This window comes from Erpetoichthys calabaricus, chromosome 6 (genome assembly GCF_900747795.2).
Source record: "Erpetoichthys calabaricus chromosome 6, fErpCal1.3, whole genome shotgun sequence".
Classification (NCBI taxonomy): domain Eukaryota; kingdom Metazoa; phylum Chordata; class Cladistia; order Polypteriformes; family Polypteridae; genus Erpetoichthys; species Erpetoichthys calabaricus.
In genome coordinates this window covers 69928444-69946544 of record NC_041399.2, presented here as the reverse complement: position 1 = coordinate 69946544, position 18101 = coordinate 69928444, and the positions used below count along the sequence as shown (strand labels likewise).

Here is an 18101-nt window from a genome sequence, read left to right as displayed (position 1 = left end):
GTTGATAAGCAGTACCTGGACTTCGCCAGACATAGTGTTTGGAGTTCTGCCCAAAGTGTTTGATTTTTGTCTCATCAGACCAGAATCTATTAAATACCACTTGGCAAACTCCAAGTGCACTGTCAAATGCATTTTACTCAAAAGTGGCTTCTGTCTAGGTACTCTACCATAGACATCTTATAAATGGAGTGCTGCTGAGATGGCCATTCTTCTGTTAGGTTCTCCCATCTCAGCAAAGCACTTCAGAAGCTGCTAGAATTACCACTGGTTTTTGGTTAACTCCCTAATCAATGCCTTCTTGCCTTGCTACTCTGTTTTGCCAGATGGACAACTCTAGGAGGAGTCCTCGTGTTTCCAGACTTCTTCCATTTCACAGTTAGTGAGGCCAATGTGCTCCTGAAAGCATTCAATGCTTTAGAAATGGTTTTATACCCCTGCTCTAATCTATGCATCACCACTGTTTTATCACAGTGGTCTACAGAGAGCTCTATGTACACCCCATATAGTGATTTCAGCCCCAACACACAAGGAGAGCATATACAATCACATGCCATAAAAGTGGTGATAGGAAAAAAAAAAAAAAAACGGTTAAAAGATGTACCTGTAAAAATAAGAGATCAGCATGCTCATTACATTTTCTTTTACTTAGCAAACAAACCTTAAACTAAAAAAATTTTTTACCTGTCCTCCAGAATTTTCACATTATCCTGCAGGGCTTTCAGTTGTTCTCTTAACTGTTGATTCTTTGAATAGAACTCTTCCAGTCTTTGTGCATCTCTTAAAAAAGAACAAACATGAAGATGCATTTGCTTTGATGTTTTACTCCAGGTATTTGTCATTTGGATGACAGAAAAAGGCTACAAACATTCAAACCACAACAGCAGTAAATTTTATTAGTAACATGTAGTACACTACTACCTCATATTGATTTATTTTATATCCAAAAATTGTACAAAAGGTAAGAATTTACACCAGAGGCTATTGCTGAATGTATAGTAGTCATGTCTAAGTCCACCAGTTGAAGAGCATATATGTACAAACTTTGTGGGATATTTAAAACCACTACATTGAACTGCAGTACTACATAATCCACCATGTGTTTCAAAATGGAAATCTACAATCTTTGTGTTAAATCAAGTCTATAAAATGTTTGCTCAAAAAAGAGGTACTTTTTCCATACTTTTCCAAAAATCAAACATGAATAAACTCTTAACTTGATAGTTCCTGGCTAAAAATCTAATACCTGTGACCCAAAACCATTACCTACAATGAGATTTTAAGCTACTGCACAAAGAATCCCATTGTCAAACTTGATACCAGCTCTGAAATATTAAACCATGGGTATCACAAGAAGGTCAATGGGAAACAGTGATTTTTGTTTGAGGCTATTAGGTGAACAATGAAATACTTGTATAATGACCCTTACAAACAATAATTATGCCCTTCATTATGGTATGCGAAATGTCAAAATACACCAGCATAAGTTACAATCTATCAGTGTGCATTTAATTGAATGTTTGGAATGAATGATACTGGTTTGGTAAATGCACCAATGAATATGTAATCTGGTAATGCTTAGAACACTTGCTCAGTAGTAGACATATTAATAAAGAAAATATACCAGGGGAAAAAAATAGAAACAAAAAAATATTTACCTAATTGTCAAATAAAGCATGTAATAAGGTACCTAGCCTGCTAATCACTATGAAAAATTGACATTTCCATACAGTATTACAAAAATATTAATGCCATAAATTGAAAAAAAAACACAAATGAATGAATTGAACAAAAAGCTATTGTAACATAAGAACTGTATATCTTTGGCTTTCCTATTCTTATATTGTCTTTAATGCAGTTTAGACCTCAAAAAAATGTTAAAAATGCAAATAACCAGCAAACATCTCCAAAACAGTGTTAAAAATCTTAGATCTGAAACACCACCCAGTAAACTAAAATGTGTTGTTCTATTAGTATACCAAGCCAACCATATAGGAAAATACCACAACTTTACAGTACTCTTATTTGCTATCTACCACTTTAGCAGCCATTTTCTGGATTTACCCAGGTTAGACGATTATATGAAACCCTGACCAACCCCTTCCTCCACTAAGACTTTGGGGTTTGAAGTTTTAACACACAGTAAAGAATTTGTTTACTTAGGCAACCAATACATTAGATATTCTAACTTTTCATTTTCAATAATTTTGCAACATGTTTTCACTTCGGAATTATGGGTTACTGGGTGCAGATTGATGAGTAAAAAAGGCACATTGATCAATTTAAAATTAACTCCACAAAATAATAAAGTGTGTAGAAAGTGAATGGGTCTGGATACGTTCTGAATGTACTGTACAATATATGTATATATTTGATGGAATCAGTGGTCAGGTTTGATGTATGCTTATTGTGTGACCCTGGCACATCACTTGCAGCATATTCATTCATATTTTGATACACCTAACAGAAGCAACAATACAGCAGGAATGGAGTTTGTAGGCATTCAAAGCCAGGCTGCAGTTGTATCAGGTTTGACACATTGAGCCCATTTAGATGGTTATGGTCTGCATATTTAATGGGACTGCTGATGTACGTGGCTGTGTATTCACAGGTGAAATGAAAGTAGAATCTGGGGCTGAGCCAGTCTTACTCCTGTCATATGCCCACAAGGGAGTCCAGTTTCTAAATGCAAATGTAGATATACCTGTACAGTGTACAAGTATATGTCAATCGGTATCAAAAAAACAGAAAGAGAAAATAGATGTCAATCAAAAAGGAAGCATTTCAATTAATGAACAGTTTCTTAAGATAGTACCCATATCAGCTAATGCATTGCAACTGAGGTGTGTAGGTCCTCTTAAATTTAACACAAACTGTACTAATAGGTCTAGTGAGTCAGAAAAGTGAGTTATTGCTTCATTTTCCCTCTTGAACTGTTTACTCTAAAGCCTTATAGGCTTTTACCTATAACCTATACTGGGGTGGTTTTGTTAAAACATGCAGATACCAAAGGCAGGTAACTGTGGCTATGTGACCCTTGCCCCCAGAAAATATCTGAAAAGTTAAGGGATCTAGAAAAAAAAAAACCAACAAAATAAAGAGGGGAGCAAAGCACTGCTCCAACACCATGAACTCATCATGTTCTCTGTAAGTGTTTATTGTATTACCAAATAATATTTCCAGCCAATTAAATATTATGCAATTAATCATATCCATCAACAATGAAATGTGGATGAAAATCTTGGAACTCTGAGATTTTCCCTGTGCTCACTAGAAAGATTACAAGGACATTGTAATATAGACTGAAATGCTGAACTGACATCACTTAAACTCCTATATTTAGTTAAGGTTTAACCATCGATTGCTTTTCTTTTTGACAAAAGGTTTGATCGATTGAATGTTGCATTTGAATATTAATTAGGTACTGAATGTTTAAAGTTTCTTTTAGAATAAGGATAACATTAAAGCATGACTCAGCACGCACAGGATGGGTATGGATAACAGACTGGAGATACAAACCAGACAATAATCTAGTAAGTCTTCTTTTCCATCTGGGAATGACATAATCCTGCTTTAAGAGTGCCTCTGTAGAGGCTCTATAACTAAGAAATTTGCCATTTGGATAAAGAATGAAGATCATCTTAAAATTGCTGAAGCTACAAGAGCCCAGGTTGTATACTATGTAGTACTTCTGCCAATGATATTAGACTTAGATTATATCTCTCTGTTATAAAAGAAAATCTAGAGACAAGACTATTGCCAAGAGATTTTTTCAAGTCCCGCCCTCCTCTCAACCATTTTTCAACCACGCCCAAGGTCCTCTCATCTCTCATTCATGTGAATGCTTTTGTCAGACACAGTTCCTGTGCTCTCAGTTCTTATAAATTTTTACGTTTTCCTAACTTTAAGTTCCCAATAAAAGAAGACTTATTATGTCCAAATCTTATTGAAGAATTTCATCCCGAAGGGTTATCAACAGAAGAAATGAGTACACGGGCAATCCTAGCACCAAGAAGCGATGAAGTCAAACGAATTAACATGAAAATTGTTGATCGGTTACATGGCAAACTGGTTAAATGCTTATCAATAGACCATGCTGAAACAGATGGTGGTGATGATGCAGAAGATGAAAACATCAACTTACAATATCCCACAGAATAACTACAACTGTTAACACTGTCCGGTCTTCCACCGCCCAAATTACTGTTGAAAGAAGGATGAATCGTAATGTTATCGTGTAAATTATGTCTGAGTGATGGGCTACGTAATAGGACAAGATTAGCTGTATTCAAAAATTGCTCGAACAATTTTGGCATTTAAAATTTTAACAGGCGACAAGAAAGGTAATGTAGTACATCTTCCACCAGACACCAAAGGAGATTTTGATATGTCATTCGTATTAAAACGTTTACAGTTTCCTCTTAGAATAGCTTTTGCTATGACAATTAACGAATCACAGGGACAAACATTCAAAAAAGTCACTTTATTTATTAGAGAGAAAGAAACGATATTCACTCACGGGCAGTTATAAGTTGTGTTGTCACGATCTAAGTCCAAACACGGAATCAAAATTTAATGCAATATTGACGAAAGGTTAATTAAAAAACTGTTTTTACTGAAGTTTTACAGTAAAAGTGTACAGTGTATCCGGAAAGTATTCACAGCGCATCACTTTTTCCACATTTTGTTATGTTACAGCCTTATTCCAAAATGGATTAAATTCATTTTTTTCCTCAGAATTCTACACACAACACCCCATAATGACAACATGAAAAAAAGTTTACTTGAGATTTTTGCAAATTTATTAAAAATAAAAAAATTGAGAAAGCACATGTACATAAGTATTCACAGCCCCATGAAGCTCAAAATTGAGCTCAGGTGCATCCTGTTTCCCCTCATCATCCTTCAGATGTTTCTGCAGCTTAATTGGAGTCCACCTGTGGTAAATTCAGTTGATTGGACATGATTTGGAAAGGCACACAACTGTCTATATAAGGTCCCACAGTTGACAGTTGATGTCAGAGGACAAACCAAGCATGAAGTTAAAGGAATTGTCTGTAGACCTCCGAGACAGGATTGTCTCGAGGTACAAATCTGGGGAAGGTTACAGAAAAATTTCTGCTGCTTTGAAGGTCCCAATGAGCACAGTGGCCTCCATCATCCATAAGTGGAAGAAGTTTGAAACCACCAGGACTCTTCCTAGAGCTGGCCGGCCATCTAAACTGAGCGATTGGGGGAGAAGGGCCTTAGTCAGGGAGATAACCAAGAACCTGATGGTCACACTGTCAGAGCTCCAGAGGTCCTCTGTGGAGAGAGGAGAACCTTCCAGAAGGACAACCATCCCTGCAGCAATCCACCAATCAGGCCTGTATGGTAGAATGGCCACACGGAAGCCAATCCATAGTAAAAGGCACATGGCAGCCCGCCTGGAGTTTGCCAAAAGGCACCTGAAGGACTCTCAGACCATGAGAAAGAAAATTCTCTGGTCTGATGAGACAAAGATTGAACTCTTTGGTGTGAATGCCAGGCATCACGTTTGGAGGAAACCAGGCACCGCTCATCACCAGGCCAATACCATCCCTACAGTGAAGCGTGGTGGTGGTGGCAGCATCATGCTGTGGGGATGTTTTTCAGCGGCAGGAACTGGGAGACTAGTCAGGATAAAGGGAAAGATGACTGCAGCAATGTACAGAGACATCCTGGATGAAAACCTGCTCCAGAGCACTCTTGACCTCAGACTGGGGCGACGGTTCATCTTTCAGCAGGACAACGACCCTAAGCACACAGCCAAGATATCAAAGGAGTGGCTTCAGGACAACTCTGCGAATGTCCTTGAGTGGCCCAGCCAGAGCCCAGACTTGAATCCAATTGAACATCTCTGGAGAGATCTTAAAATGGCTGTGCACCAACGCTTCCCATCCAACCTGATGGAGCTTGAGAGGTGCTGCAAAGAGGAATGGGCGAAACTGGCCAAGGATAGGTGTGCCAAGCTTGTGGCATCATATTCAAAAAGACTTGAGGCTGTAATTGCTGCTAAAGGTGCATCGACAAAGTATTGAGCAAAGGCTGTGAATACTTATGTACATGTGATTTCTCAGTTTTTTTATTTTTAATAAATTTGCAAAAACCTCAAGTAAACTTTTTTTACGTTGTCATTATGGGGTGTTGTGTGTAAAATTCTGAGGAAAAAATGAATCTAATCCATTTTGGAATAAGGCTGTAACATAACAAAATGTGGAAAAAGTTATGTGCTGTGAATACCTTCCGGACGCACTGTAAGTTTAAAAAGTATTTGCGTGGTAATTTCAAAGCCAAACAGAACGAAAACGAATACCTTTAATGCAACATGAAACATAATTTTCTTTCAATTTATTATGTATTACTATTAGTTATTTAAAAGCTATAATGTAAAATACTTAGTTCTACTATACATATGTAACAATTCCCATGAAAATAAACTGTTTAAATTGTACATCTGCTTCCCCATATGCGAGCGGCAGATCCGCAAAGTGGCTAGTGAGTAGTGCCTGCCTGGGGGCTGGCGAGTGAAGTGAGCAGGGGGCAGAGCCCCTTAGTTTAACAGAATAAAAGGTTGCTGAACTAGTTTGCCCTCACTGTTACTTTGCCTGTTGTTTCTTGCCTAGGAATCACGAACTCATTAATAATTCCAAGTCAGCAGAAATTAAGTGGAAACTTCCTCAATATGGTCTGCACATACTGTGGGCTTGAGTGAAACAGGACTATATGAACAACGGTGTTCCTTAGTAGTTTAACCACTTTACTGCCAAGTGGGCATGCTATGGCTGAGAATCCTTCAGTCTGGTAACTAGAAACACAAATACACAGGTTTTATAGATAGTCTGTTCATAGTGTAATCCTGGGTGCAACAGCACTATAGGTAAGATGTACCCTAGTAACACAAGCCCCAGACCCATTAAGTATGCTGACAATCCTGTCCAGATGAAAGTACTTTATATTAGTACAGTTGGGAGTGTATGCTCCCAAACAGCAACTAACCTAAAGTTTAGGGTCAGTGTGAAAAGACAATCATTGTCCATATATATTGCATGCATATTATACACATATATGTGAAAATACAATCCGTGGCTGTGCAATGTCAAACCCTACACTTGAAATACTGGAATAACTTGTGAACTGGGTCTCTTTGCCTTCAGCTAAACATACTGATAATATAGTTCTATATATAATTGGAAAATTAACTTGCATTGTGAAATGTAATGCATCCATCAGACTACAAAGCTTATCCATCAGTTATCAGTCTACAAAGCTTACCTCTAAAGCATCAGAACCAAGGCATGAGACAACCCCTGAATAAACTACTTTCATTGCAGGGCATACTCACACAACTCCACATTTTATCATACTTGTGTATTTAGAACTGTAAATTAAAACAACACACACATCTGCACTAATCAATCCCACTCCATAACACCTTGAGATACAATTCATAAATGAAAATTTGGAACTCTACTTACATTCATCTAATGCTCCTGAGGGTCATGGAGTGTCTAAGGGGATCACTGTCACTTAAGCACTTACTCCTTCTTATCTAAACACAAGTCTGATGTCCACAGATTGAGCCTATTTTAAGACTATCCATCCATCCATCCTTTTCCGCTTAACCGAGATCGGGTCGCGGGGGCAGCAGCTTGAGCAGAGATGCCCAGACTTCCCTCTCCCCGGCCACTTCTTCTAGCTCTGCTGGGAGAATCCCAAGGCGTTCTCAGGCCAGCCGAGAGACATAGTCCCTCCAGCGTGTCCTGGGTCTTCCCCGGGGCCTCCTCCCGGTTAGACGTGCCCGGAACACCTCATCAGGGAGGCATCCTGATCAGATGACCGAGCCACCTCATCTGACTCCTCTCGATGCGGAGGAGCAGCGGCTCTACTCTGAGCCCCTCCCAGATGACTGAGCTTCTCACCCTATCTTTAAGGGAAAGCCCAGACACCCTACGGAGGAAACTCATTTCAGCCGCTTCGCGATCTCGTTCTTTCGGTCACTACCCATAGCTCATGACCATAGGTGAGGGTAGGAACGTACAGTGCATCCGGAAAGTATTCACAGCGTATCACTTTTTTCCAAATTTTGTTATGTTACACCCTTATTCCAAAATGGATTAAATTCATTTTTTTCCTCAGAATTCTACACACAACACCCCATAATGACAACGTGAAAAAAGTTTACTTGAGATTTTTGCAAATTTATTAAAAATAAAAAAAATGAGAAAGCACATGTATGTAAGTATTCATAGCCTTTGCCATGAAGCTCAAAATTGAGCTCAGGTGCATCCTGTTTCCCCTGATCATCCTTGAGATGTTTCTGCAGCTTAATTGGAGTCCACCTGTGGTAAATTCAGTTGAATGGACATGACTTGGAAAGGCACACACCTGTCTATTGTGGGGAACAGCCCGAACACAGACAGGTAGACATGTTGATTTCACCCAACACATGTTTATTTACAGTATTTACATCCATCCAAAGTGCACAATACCCAGTGCCGCAGCACCAATCACCCCTCAAGTCCTTGGCCACAACACAATGCCTTCTCACAGTCTCTGGTCCGCCTCCACTCCTCTCCACCAAGCTTCATCCACTCCCACACGACTCTTGCCAATGACTGAAGGGAGGTGGCCCCTTTTATCCACCCCGGATGGACTCCAGGTGCATCCCAATGAGCTTCTGTGGCCACACCCCTGTGTGGCGGAAGCTCTGGCGGTGTATCCGGAAGTCCTCCGGGTGTCCCCAATCCCCTTCCCCCCAGCACTTCCGGGTGTGGCGGAAGTGCTGAGGTCCAGGGCTCCCAAGGCATCGGGGCACCCCCTGGCGGTGACCACGGGCCCCTACAGGGTTGAGCTTCCATGCTCTGTACCCGTGGCCCCCAAAGCAACCAGGGCGGGCGCCCCCTCATGTTCTGGAGGAGGCACAAGCCCTCCTCCTGTCCTCCTGGGCATCCCCGCCAGGCATGAACCCTAGCCGAGTACCACACTATATAATGTCCCACAGTTGACAGTTGATGTCAGAGCACAAACCAAGCATGAAGTCAAAGGAATTGTCTGTAGACCTCCGAGACAGGATTGTCTCGAGGCACATATCTGGGGAAGGTTACAGAAAAACTTCTGCTGCTTTGAAGGTCCGAATGAGCACAGTGGCCTCCATCCGTAAGTGGAAGAAGTTTGAAACCACCAGGACTCTTCCTAGAGCTGGCCGGCCATCTAAACTGTGCGATCGGGGGAGAAGGGCCTTCCAGAAGGACAACCATCTCTGCAGCCATCCACCAATCAGGCCAGTATGGTAGAGTGGCCAGATGGAAGCCACTCCTTAGTAAAAGGCACATGGTAGCCCGCCTGGAGTTTTCCAAAAGGCACCTGAGGGACTCTCAGACCATGAGAAAGAAAATTCTCTGGTCTGATGAGACAAAGATTGAACTCTTTGGTGTGAATGCCAGGCGTCACGTTTGGAGGAAACCAGGCACTGCTCATCACCAGGCCAATACCATCCCTACAGTGAAGCATGGTGGTGGCAGCATCATGCTTGTGTTGTGTTGTGTGTAGAATTATGAGGAACAAAATGAATTTAATCCATTTTGGAATAAGGCTGTAACTAGTGCTGGGCGGTATACCGGTTCATACCGAAAACCGTTTTTTATTTTTTTTATGATATGGATTTTTCTTATACCGCAACACCGGTTTAAATTGCCTAAACGACGTTCGAAACGTGGCGCAGCAGGAAACTGTTCAAGTGGGGAACTTTTTTCACTGCTACACCGCTAAACACAGATTTGTTGCACTAGGGCTCTTTTTCACTGCTACACCACTAAATAGTGGGCGGTAGCATAGGAATGCTGCGTGGTGAAAATGGACAGAGAGCCTGGAGATACTTTAGTTTTAAAAGGTCAGATGTGTAAATACTGTTTCTATACTACTGGATAATACTGCAAGCCAAGTTGTACTTGTTTCATTTGTTTTCAATACAGTGTAATGTACCTGGGTACTGTGTAATAGTGTGACGACATGTTTTCAAACCCCGTCATAAGTTATATAGCACATTAAATGCTTTGTGTTAAGTGATTCTTAAACTGACTTCTTCTTGCACTAACAGGAGGCGCCGGCAGCGATCGGCGCACAGAAAACATTCACTTCATGATCTTCCTTCTCTCTGAACATTTAGAATGCTAAAATAAATACTTAATATAATTTTCATGGTGAAATGCATTAAAGCATGCATTAATCATATGGGGGCACGGCGGCGTGCCTGCCTTGCATTTGCATGTTTTTCTGGTGGGTTTACTCGGCGCTTCAGTTTCCTTTCAAAGTCATGTAGGATGTGGGGTTTTGTTGTGCTATATTGACCCTGCTAGTGTATGTTTTGCTTGTATTTATCCTTCGATGTGCTGGCGACTCGTTCAGAGATGGGCGCGCAACTCTGAATGGATGGCATAATTAAACATGTATAACGAAGATATTTTTAAAGTTCTGAACACTCCGTGGGCTAAGTTTATAACTAGTTTTAATTTCACAAAGACGTTTATCATGTGGTGATTGGTTATGTGGAGAAAGAAAAAGGACGGATAGGAACTGGGGTTTTAGTACGTCAGATAGAGACAGCACGCGTGCAATAAAGAAAGCCCACTCAGAAGAACATGCATTGAATTCTGTGTTCGTGTCTCCGACCACCAGATCACAAACCCAACATTTACACAATATTTAAGTTAAACCTGTGCGATACTCATTCATACATCCAGTTTTTTGGAGCCTCGTCATACCTGCCATAAAGGTCTCTACACTGAACGTACACCTGGGGACCCCTTACTGCCAGGGAGCAGCACTACCGCCTCACTACCGTGCTTGTTTAATACCTGCTTTAATGCATTTCATCATGAAAATGATATCAAGTATTTATCTTAGCATTCTAAATTTTTAGAGAGCAGGAATACCATGAAATGAATGGATTCTGTGCGGTGATTGCTGCCTCCTCTTAGTGCATAGGAAGTCAGTTTAAGAAGCATAGTGATTAACAACTGGGTCGGGGAACACAACACAAAGCATTTAATGTGCTGCATTAACTTATGACGGGGTTTGAGAAAATCAAGTAAATTAAACATTGATTTTAGGATGAAGTTTAGTTTATGACATTCTACTTTAATTATGAAATAAACTATGAAAATAAAGTGGAAATGTTGACTTTAATCTTGACATAAGCGTCAAAATTAAAGTGGAAATGTCGAGAATAAAGTCAGCATGTCGACTTTATTCTTGACATATACCGGTAGTTTGTTTTTTTTCTTCCCTCTTTACTGTATTTTTTTTTTCTTCACCGTGGCCCTAATGCACTTCCGTAGGGCTATACCACAAATAGCATTATACAGTAAATGCAAGTTGCAGTTATTTTATTTATGTATATAGCTTAGCTTGAAGCAAGGCCCATATTAATGCAGTTTGCCTAAATGATGGTACAGTTGGTAAGGATGTCATCACAAAGTTGTACTTGTTTTATTTTATTTTAATTTGGTGAATACTGTGTAATGCACCTGGGCTTGAAGTCTTGAAGTAATAGTGCAGCTATCACTAATAATACTATTATTTATTTTATTGTTATTATTTATTAGTTTAAATATTATGCAGTTTATTGATGGTAAAGTTGTTTAAAAAGTCACTTTAATGTGTCAGTGGACAGAGATTGTTCACATTAACAGAAAGCGTAGTTGGTTCACAAAAAATATTTACTATTTATTACTTTTCTAAGACATGTTCAGTGCAATACAAGTTTTGACAAGCACCTCTGGATATTTTACTAAGTCTAAATGCCTCTTTGGATGGTTGAAAATATGTTGTCAAAATCATAGTTTAAGTTTTTGCAAAATTTGTTCAATAAAAAGGTTCTATATTTTGACTGCAACTGTCATGCAATGTGATTCCTTCTCTTCATTAGTGCCACCCCCTTGAAAACTATCACTTTATGGGGGCATGCAAACCTGTATTAATACTTGTGTGCACATTAAAATGTTTTTTTGTACAATGTACAATTCTCATAACAGTGGAATAGGTTATTCTTAGCCAGTCTACTGCAGTAATTGCAGTGGAAAATGTGGTTAACATTCACTCATGCATGGGGAAAAAAATACCGTCCAATACCGTGAAACTGGGATAATTTAGAAAAATACCGTGATATAGAATTTTGGTCATACCGCCCACCCCTAGCTGTAACATAACAAAATATGGAAAAAGTGATGCGCTGTGAATACTTTCCGGATACACTGTAGATTGACTGGTAAATTGAGAGCTTTGCCTTGAGGCTCAGCTCCTTTTTCACCACGACAGACCGATGCAGAGCTCGCATCACTGTGGATGCCACACCGGTCCGCCTGTCGATCTCCCGCTCTATTCTTCCCTCACTTGTGAACAAGATCCCAAGATACTTGAGTTTCTCCACTTGGGGCAGGATCTCGCTCCCAACCCTGAGAGGGCATTCCACCCTTTTTCGGCTGAGGACCATGGTCTCGGATTTGAAGGTGCTGATTCCCATCCCAGCCATTTCACACTCAGCTGCGAACCGATCTAGAGAGAGCTGAAGATCACGGCCTGATGAAGCAAACAGGACATCATCATCTGCAAAAAGCAGTGACCCAATCCTGAGTCCACCAAATCGGACCCCCTCAATGCCCTGGCTGCGCCTAGAAATTCTGTCCATAAAAGTTATGAACAGAATCGGTGACAAAGGGCAGCCCTGGCGGAGTCCAACTCTCACTGGAAATGGGTTCGACTTACTGCCGGCAATGCAGACCAAGCTCTGACACCGATCGTACAGGGACTGAACAGCCCTTATCAGGGGGTCCGGTACCCCCATATTCTCGGAGTACCCCCCACAGGAATCCCAGAAGGACACGGTCGAACGCCTTTTCCAAGTCCACAAAACACATGTAAACTGGATTGGCAAATTCCCATGCACCCTCCAAGACCCTGGTAAGGGTGTAGAGCTGGTCCACTGTTCCACGACCAGGACAAAAACCACACTGTTCCTCCTGAATCCGAGGTTCGACTATCCGACGGACCCTCCTCTCCAGGACCCCCGAATAGACTTTTCCAGGGAGACTGAGGAGTGTGATCCCTCTGTAGTTGGAACACACCCTCCGGGACCACCACCCCAGTCTGCCAATCCAGAGGCACTGTCCCTGATGTCCATGCGATGTTGCAGAGGCGTGTCAACCAGGACAGTCCTACAACATCCAGAGCCTTGAGGAACTCCGGGTGTATCTCATCCACCACCGGGGCCCTGCCACCAAGGAGTTTTTTGACCACCTCGGTGACCTCAGTCCCAGAGATGGGGGAGCCCACCTCTGAGTCCCCAGGCTCTGCTTCCTCATTGGAAGGCGTGTTAGTGGGATTGAGGAGGTCTTCAAAGTACATAACGACCCACCTAGAGGTCAGCAGTGTACCATCCCCACCATATACAGTGTTGACACTGCACTGCTTCCCCCTCCTGAGACGCTGGAAGGTGGACCAGAATCTCCTCAAAGCCGTCCGAAAGTCGTTCTCCATGGCCTCCCCAAACTCCTCCCACGCCCAAGCTTTTGCCTCAGCAACCACCAAAGCCGCATTCCGCTTGGCCTGCCGGTACCTATCAGCTGCCTCCAGAGTCCCACAGGACAAAAAGGTCCTGTAGGACTCCTTCTTCAGCTTGACGGCATCCCTTACCGCCGGTGTCCACCAACGGGCTCTGGTCAGCCGCCTCAATAATAGAGGCACGGAACATGGCCCATTCGGACTCAATGTCCCCCACCTCCCTCGGGACGTGGTCGAAGTTCTGCCGGAGGTGGGAGTTGAAGCTACTTCTGACAGGGGACTCTGCCAGACGTTCCCAGCAGACCCTCACAACACGTTTGGGCCTACCTGGCCTGACCGGCATCCTCCCCCACCATCGAAGCTCACTCACCACCAGGTGGTGATCAGTTGACAGCCCCACCCCTCTCTTCACCCGAGTGTCCAAGACATTTTAAGACTAATTCACAATATATTGAAAATGCTCAGCTAGATAAGAACTCTTCAAACAAGGCCCATTGATGAAGTGGTTCTCTGTAGTTTAGGAGTAATTAAATATTGTACCCGCAGAGAAGTTCATCCAGAAGCATGTTGCCTGAAATTTCCATCTGCAGACATTTAACATTAACGTGTGCCTATGTGATTCCTTCACGGTCCCTTCTATGTCGACACTATGCTTAATCAGTCTAAAATTGCTAAGGACTTCTTCACCAGTGTCAACATTTTGAAGAGCACTTAAATGCCTCAGCATTTCCAATATAATGTCAATGTATCCTAAAATAGCATCATGTGTTAAATGATCTCTTTCTGTTTCATTTGCAAAACTAAGTACTGAAACTCTTAAATGCTCTCACACCTTTGCCAGTTGAAATATAAGTAGAGGTGTAGCACTAAAGACTTCTTCTTCTTTCCCTAACTGGTGACTGGTTAGGGTTCGTTTATACTTCACGCTCAGAACACGTATGCGCCCAAATCATGGCTGTCACGCGTTCCCAGCGTTCATTTGACACGTCCTCTGAGCAGGTCCTCAGAAATTAACGCGATGCGTGCGTGAGTTGCAGTACCAACAAAAAGTCGGGGGGTGCAGCGAGATAAAAGTCGGAATGTGACATCAGAGTCTCTGGTTACTATCTACTTATGACAGAAAGCCACTTTGCGGATCCTACGAGATCGATGTGCGCGCTTCGATGTTTAATGAATGGTTCGATGTGGTGAAGCAAAATGCCGACATACAAATGCATTCGTGGTGCTTTTATATTCAAGCATCGCATATTCCCAATTGCAATGATACGATACTTTTTAAAAGTCTCACATACCGTCTTCTGTGCCGTCTTTTTTATTCTGGTGCTTTCTTCTGACCTGCCAGCAGCGGCAAACAGCAATAGATTGCCACACAGAACACATTAAATGTATGATATTCCAACTCTCTGCATAGTTAGAATCCTAAGATTTATACTTGATATCATTTTCATGATGAAATGCATTAAAGTATGTATGTTACATTTTACAGATAAATCGTTAATTTCATTTAAATAATGAATACTGTTAATAATCACACACATGGGGGTGACATGGTGGCAGAGTGGTAGCACTGCTGTCTCGCAGGGAGTCACGTTGCTGGTATTCTCTGCCTGGAGTTTGCATGTTTTCCTTCTAGGTTTCCACAGTGTGCTCTGGTTTCTTTCCAAAGATATGCAGATTTGGTGACGCTAAAATGACGTTAGTGTGTATGTGTGTGCTTGTATTCACCTTGCAATGAGCTGATGCCCGTCCAGGGATTGTTTCAGCTTTGTGCCCAATACTTGCTGGAATGGACAAATCCTTGGATTGATGGATTTAATCATTAAACATCCTTTTCAGAGATACTGCGATAAGGTATCATCGGAATTTAATGGGTGTTCCAGCCAATTCACAACACAGCGAAGCCGAACCTGTTCTCACAGTGATAATATCTCGCACTGCCACCTGGTGGATTCCTCCAGATTTCTGTAAAGTACGCGCGCAAGTATAAACAGTAAAATGCTTGCGTAGCAGGAGCGCTTACTGCACCATGCATCGCGTGAAGAAGTATAAACCCGGCCTTAGGATTCCCTCCATAGATCATACACTGTTGTGGGTGCCGGAAGAGTTCAGATTTCACAAATGACATTTCTCTGTGCTGGGCGGTTCAAGGAAAATGGCCTTGGAGTCCTGCAGTGTAAGTCGACAGTCTTTTTGGGTGCCACTCTTTGTGCCTTACAATTTTGTGGTTGATTTCACCGTAGTAATATGTATGGTGTCCAGTTCTGGTCCATCTGACAGACGTGTCCAAAGGAGCAGAGTCGCCTCCTTTGGGTCTCCATATCCCCCATCGGTTGGGTATCAGACCTCTTCAGTACAATCTTGTTTCAAAGTTGATCTTGAAGGGTGACACCCAGGATCTTACATAGGTAATGCATTAGGAAGGCTTTGAGCTTATTCTGCTCAGTCTTGAGCACAGTCCATGTTTCAGATCCATACAGAAGGGCCGTGTTGATGGAGAGGTTTACCTTTTTCCAAAGGCACCACTATATTGGTTGTAGAGGTGACCTTTTTTCTTGGACGATTGAACCCAGATACTGAAATTTTTTCACTTGTTTCGAATTGATTCCCATCCAGTTAAATAGGCACTGGCGATCCATATGTAATCAAGATTTTTGTCTTGTCTGGGTTGATCTTCAGGCGGTATGGTTTAGTGGCAAGAGTGATGGCATATAGTGTGTTGGTGTCATTGGCATCTGAATCGGTGAATATGGCACTGTTGTCCGCGAATATCAAGTCTGTCATGTAAATGCGTTTGTCGTACTGGACTACCATCCTTGCAGCATGCTTTTCACATGATGGCATTGAACATCGTGTTGAACAGTAGAAGAGAGATAACGTCTCCTTGCTGGACTCTGGTTGGCACTGTGAATTCATCACATAGTTCATTCCGAATTCGTACAATGCTTGTTGGGCCATCATAAGATTTTAATAGTCTGATGATTTTCTCAGGTAGGTACTTGGCCTCTAAAGTTCTCCATATGGCTGGCCATTGGACAATGAAGATGATAACAGCTCGCTTGCCACATCTGATCCTTTCTTCCATGAGTTGGCGGATGGAAAATATTTGATCACAGCACCCTGGAATCAGAAATAGGCAAGCTTGCTCCTCCCAGCAGGTCTGCTCTCGATATTTTATAAAAATTTAATTTCTGTCTGTTGGAGCATCATCTGAAAACCACTGTGCCTATTTCTTCAAAAGTTTGCAGTTACCTCCAGTTTAGTCTAACTCACAATATAAACTAATAAAACTTTATATTTTCTTAGTATGAATATCTAGAAAAAAATAACAGACAACCTTACCAAAAGTTGCTATTATCAGTTGAATACTAAATTGACAGCACCACATAACAGCTAGATCACAATAACAGGTCAATTGTATGCCTCATTGAAACTGTTTGGAAGGAATCAAACTTTGTTTATTTACAATCTATCTTTTATTTTGTTATTATTGATGTCAGGTCAGGTCGGGGAGCATGCACTGGTACAGCGTGATGCTGCACCCACCACTCGACGAAATAGCTCAGGATCCTGGTTGACAACCCCCCAGGCAGACACGCAGTCCAGTCCCACCCTCCAGAAATGACCCTCAATCTGCCACAGACAGGTGTTATGTGGCCTTGGCCTGGTACAGTCACTCGGGTCCTCAACAACAAGGATCCTGCTAGCCAGCATACCCTGACGCTCCCACAAAATGCAGGTAATGTGCCTCATTTGGGACTCCATGAGCAACTGCTCATTCGACACAAAGTCAAACCCAAGGATGCTCTGAAGAGACACAGTACTAAAGGAGTCCAGTCTTCATCTAAGGTCACTGGATAACTTCCATGTGTCACAACCATTTAGAAAGACAGGAAGCACCAGGTCTCTAAAAACTTGGTCCTTTGTCCTTTTGCATATATACTGCGAACGCCAAAAACACCACTTTCCAGCAACCTCATGACCCCTGTGCTCTCCCAATCTGTCTACTGACTTCATAGGAAGTGTCACCAGACACATGAATGTCACTGCCAAGGTAAGTAAATTTCTTCACAAAGTCGACACTCTTTCCATAGACAGGCACACTGCTGATGGCTGTGCCTAAAAGGCCTGGATCTTGGTTTTTATCCAGGACACTCACAAGCCCAGACACTCAGACTCCTTGCTCAGTCTCTCGAGAGCCCAGATTAGGGCCTCCATTGACTCCACGAAGATCACAGCATTGTCGGCAAAGTCAAGATCACTGAATCTTTCTTTGCCATCAGATGCCCCGCAGCCCCTGGACCCCATGACCCTGCTCAACACCCAGTCCATGCATGCACTGAACAGAGTAAGAGCAAGAACACACCCCTGACGAATCCCAAAATCAAATGGGAAAAACGCAGAGGTTCTGTCGCCACTCTGCACAGCACTCACAGTGCCAGTGTACAGGCCAGCCATGATATCCGGCAACCCTGAAGGGATCCCACGAAGTCTCAGGATGTCCCGCAGGGCAGCTTGATCAGCTGAGT

The 18101-nt window shown here is 42.2% G+C and overlaps 2 protein-coding genes across 2 annotated transcripts in view; both read right to left on the bottom strand.

The window, feature by feature from the left end:
* gata6 (GATA binding protein 6) overlaps nucleotides 1-18101 on the bottom strand; it is a 584947-nt gene that overhangs the window by 117842 nt on the left and 449004 nt on the right. The gene's annotated exons all lie outside the window — the stretch shown is intronic.
* rbbp8 (retinoblastoma binding protein 8) overlaps nucleotides 1-18101 on the bottom strand; it is a 104681-nt gene that overhangs the window by 63355 nt on the left and 23225 nt on the right. Inside the window, exon 4 of the mRNA XM_028803668.2 lies at nucleotides 682-777. Within this exon, the coding sequence (XP_028659501.1) occupies nucleotides 682-777 (96 nt within the window). The remainder of the gene's footprint in view (nucleotides 1-681; nucleotides 778-18101) is intronic.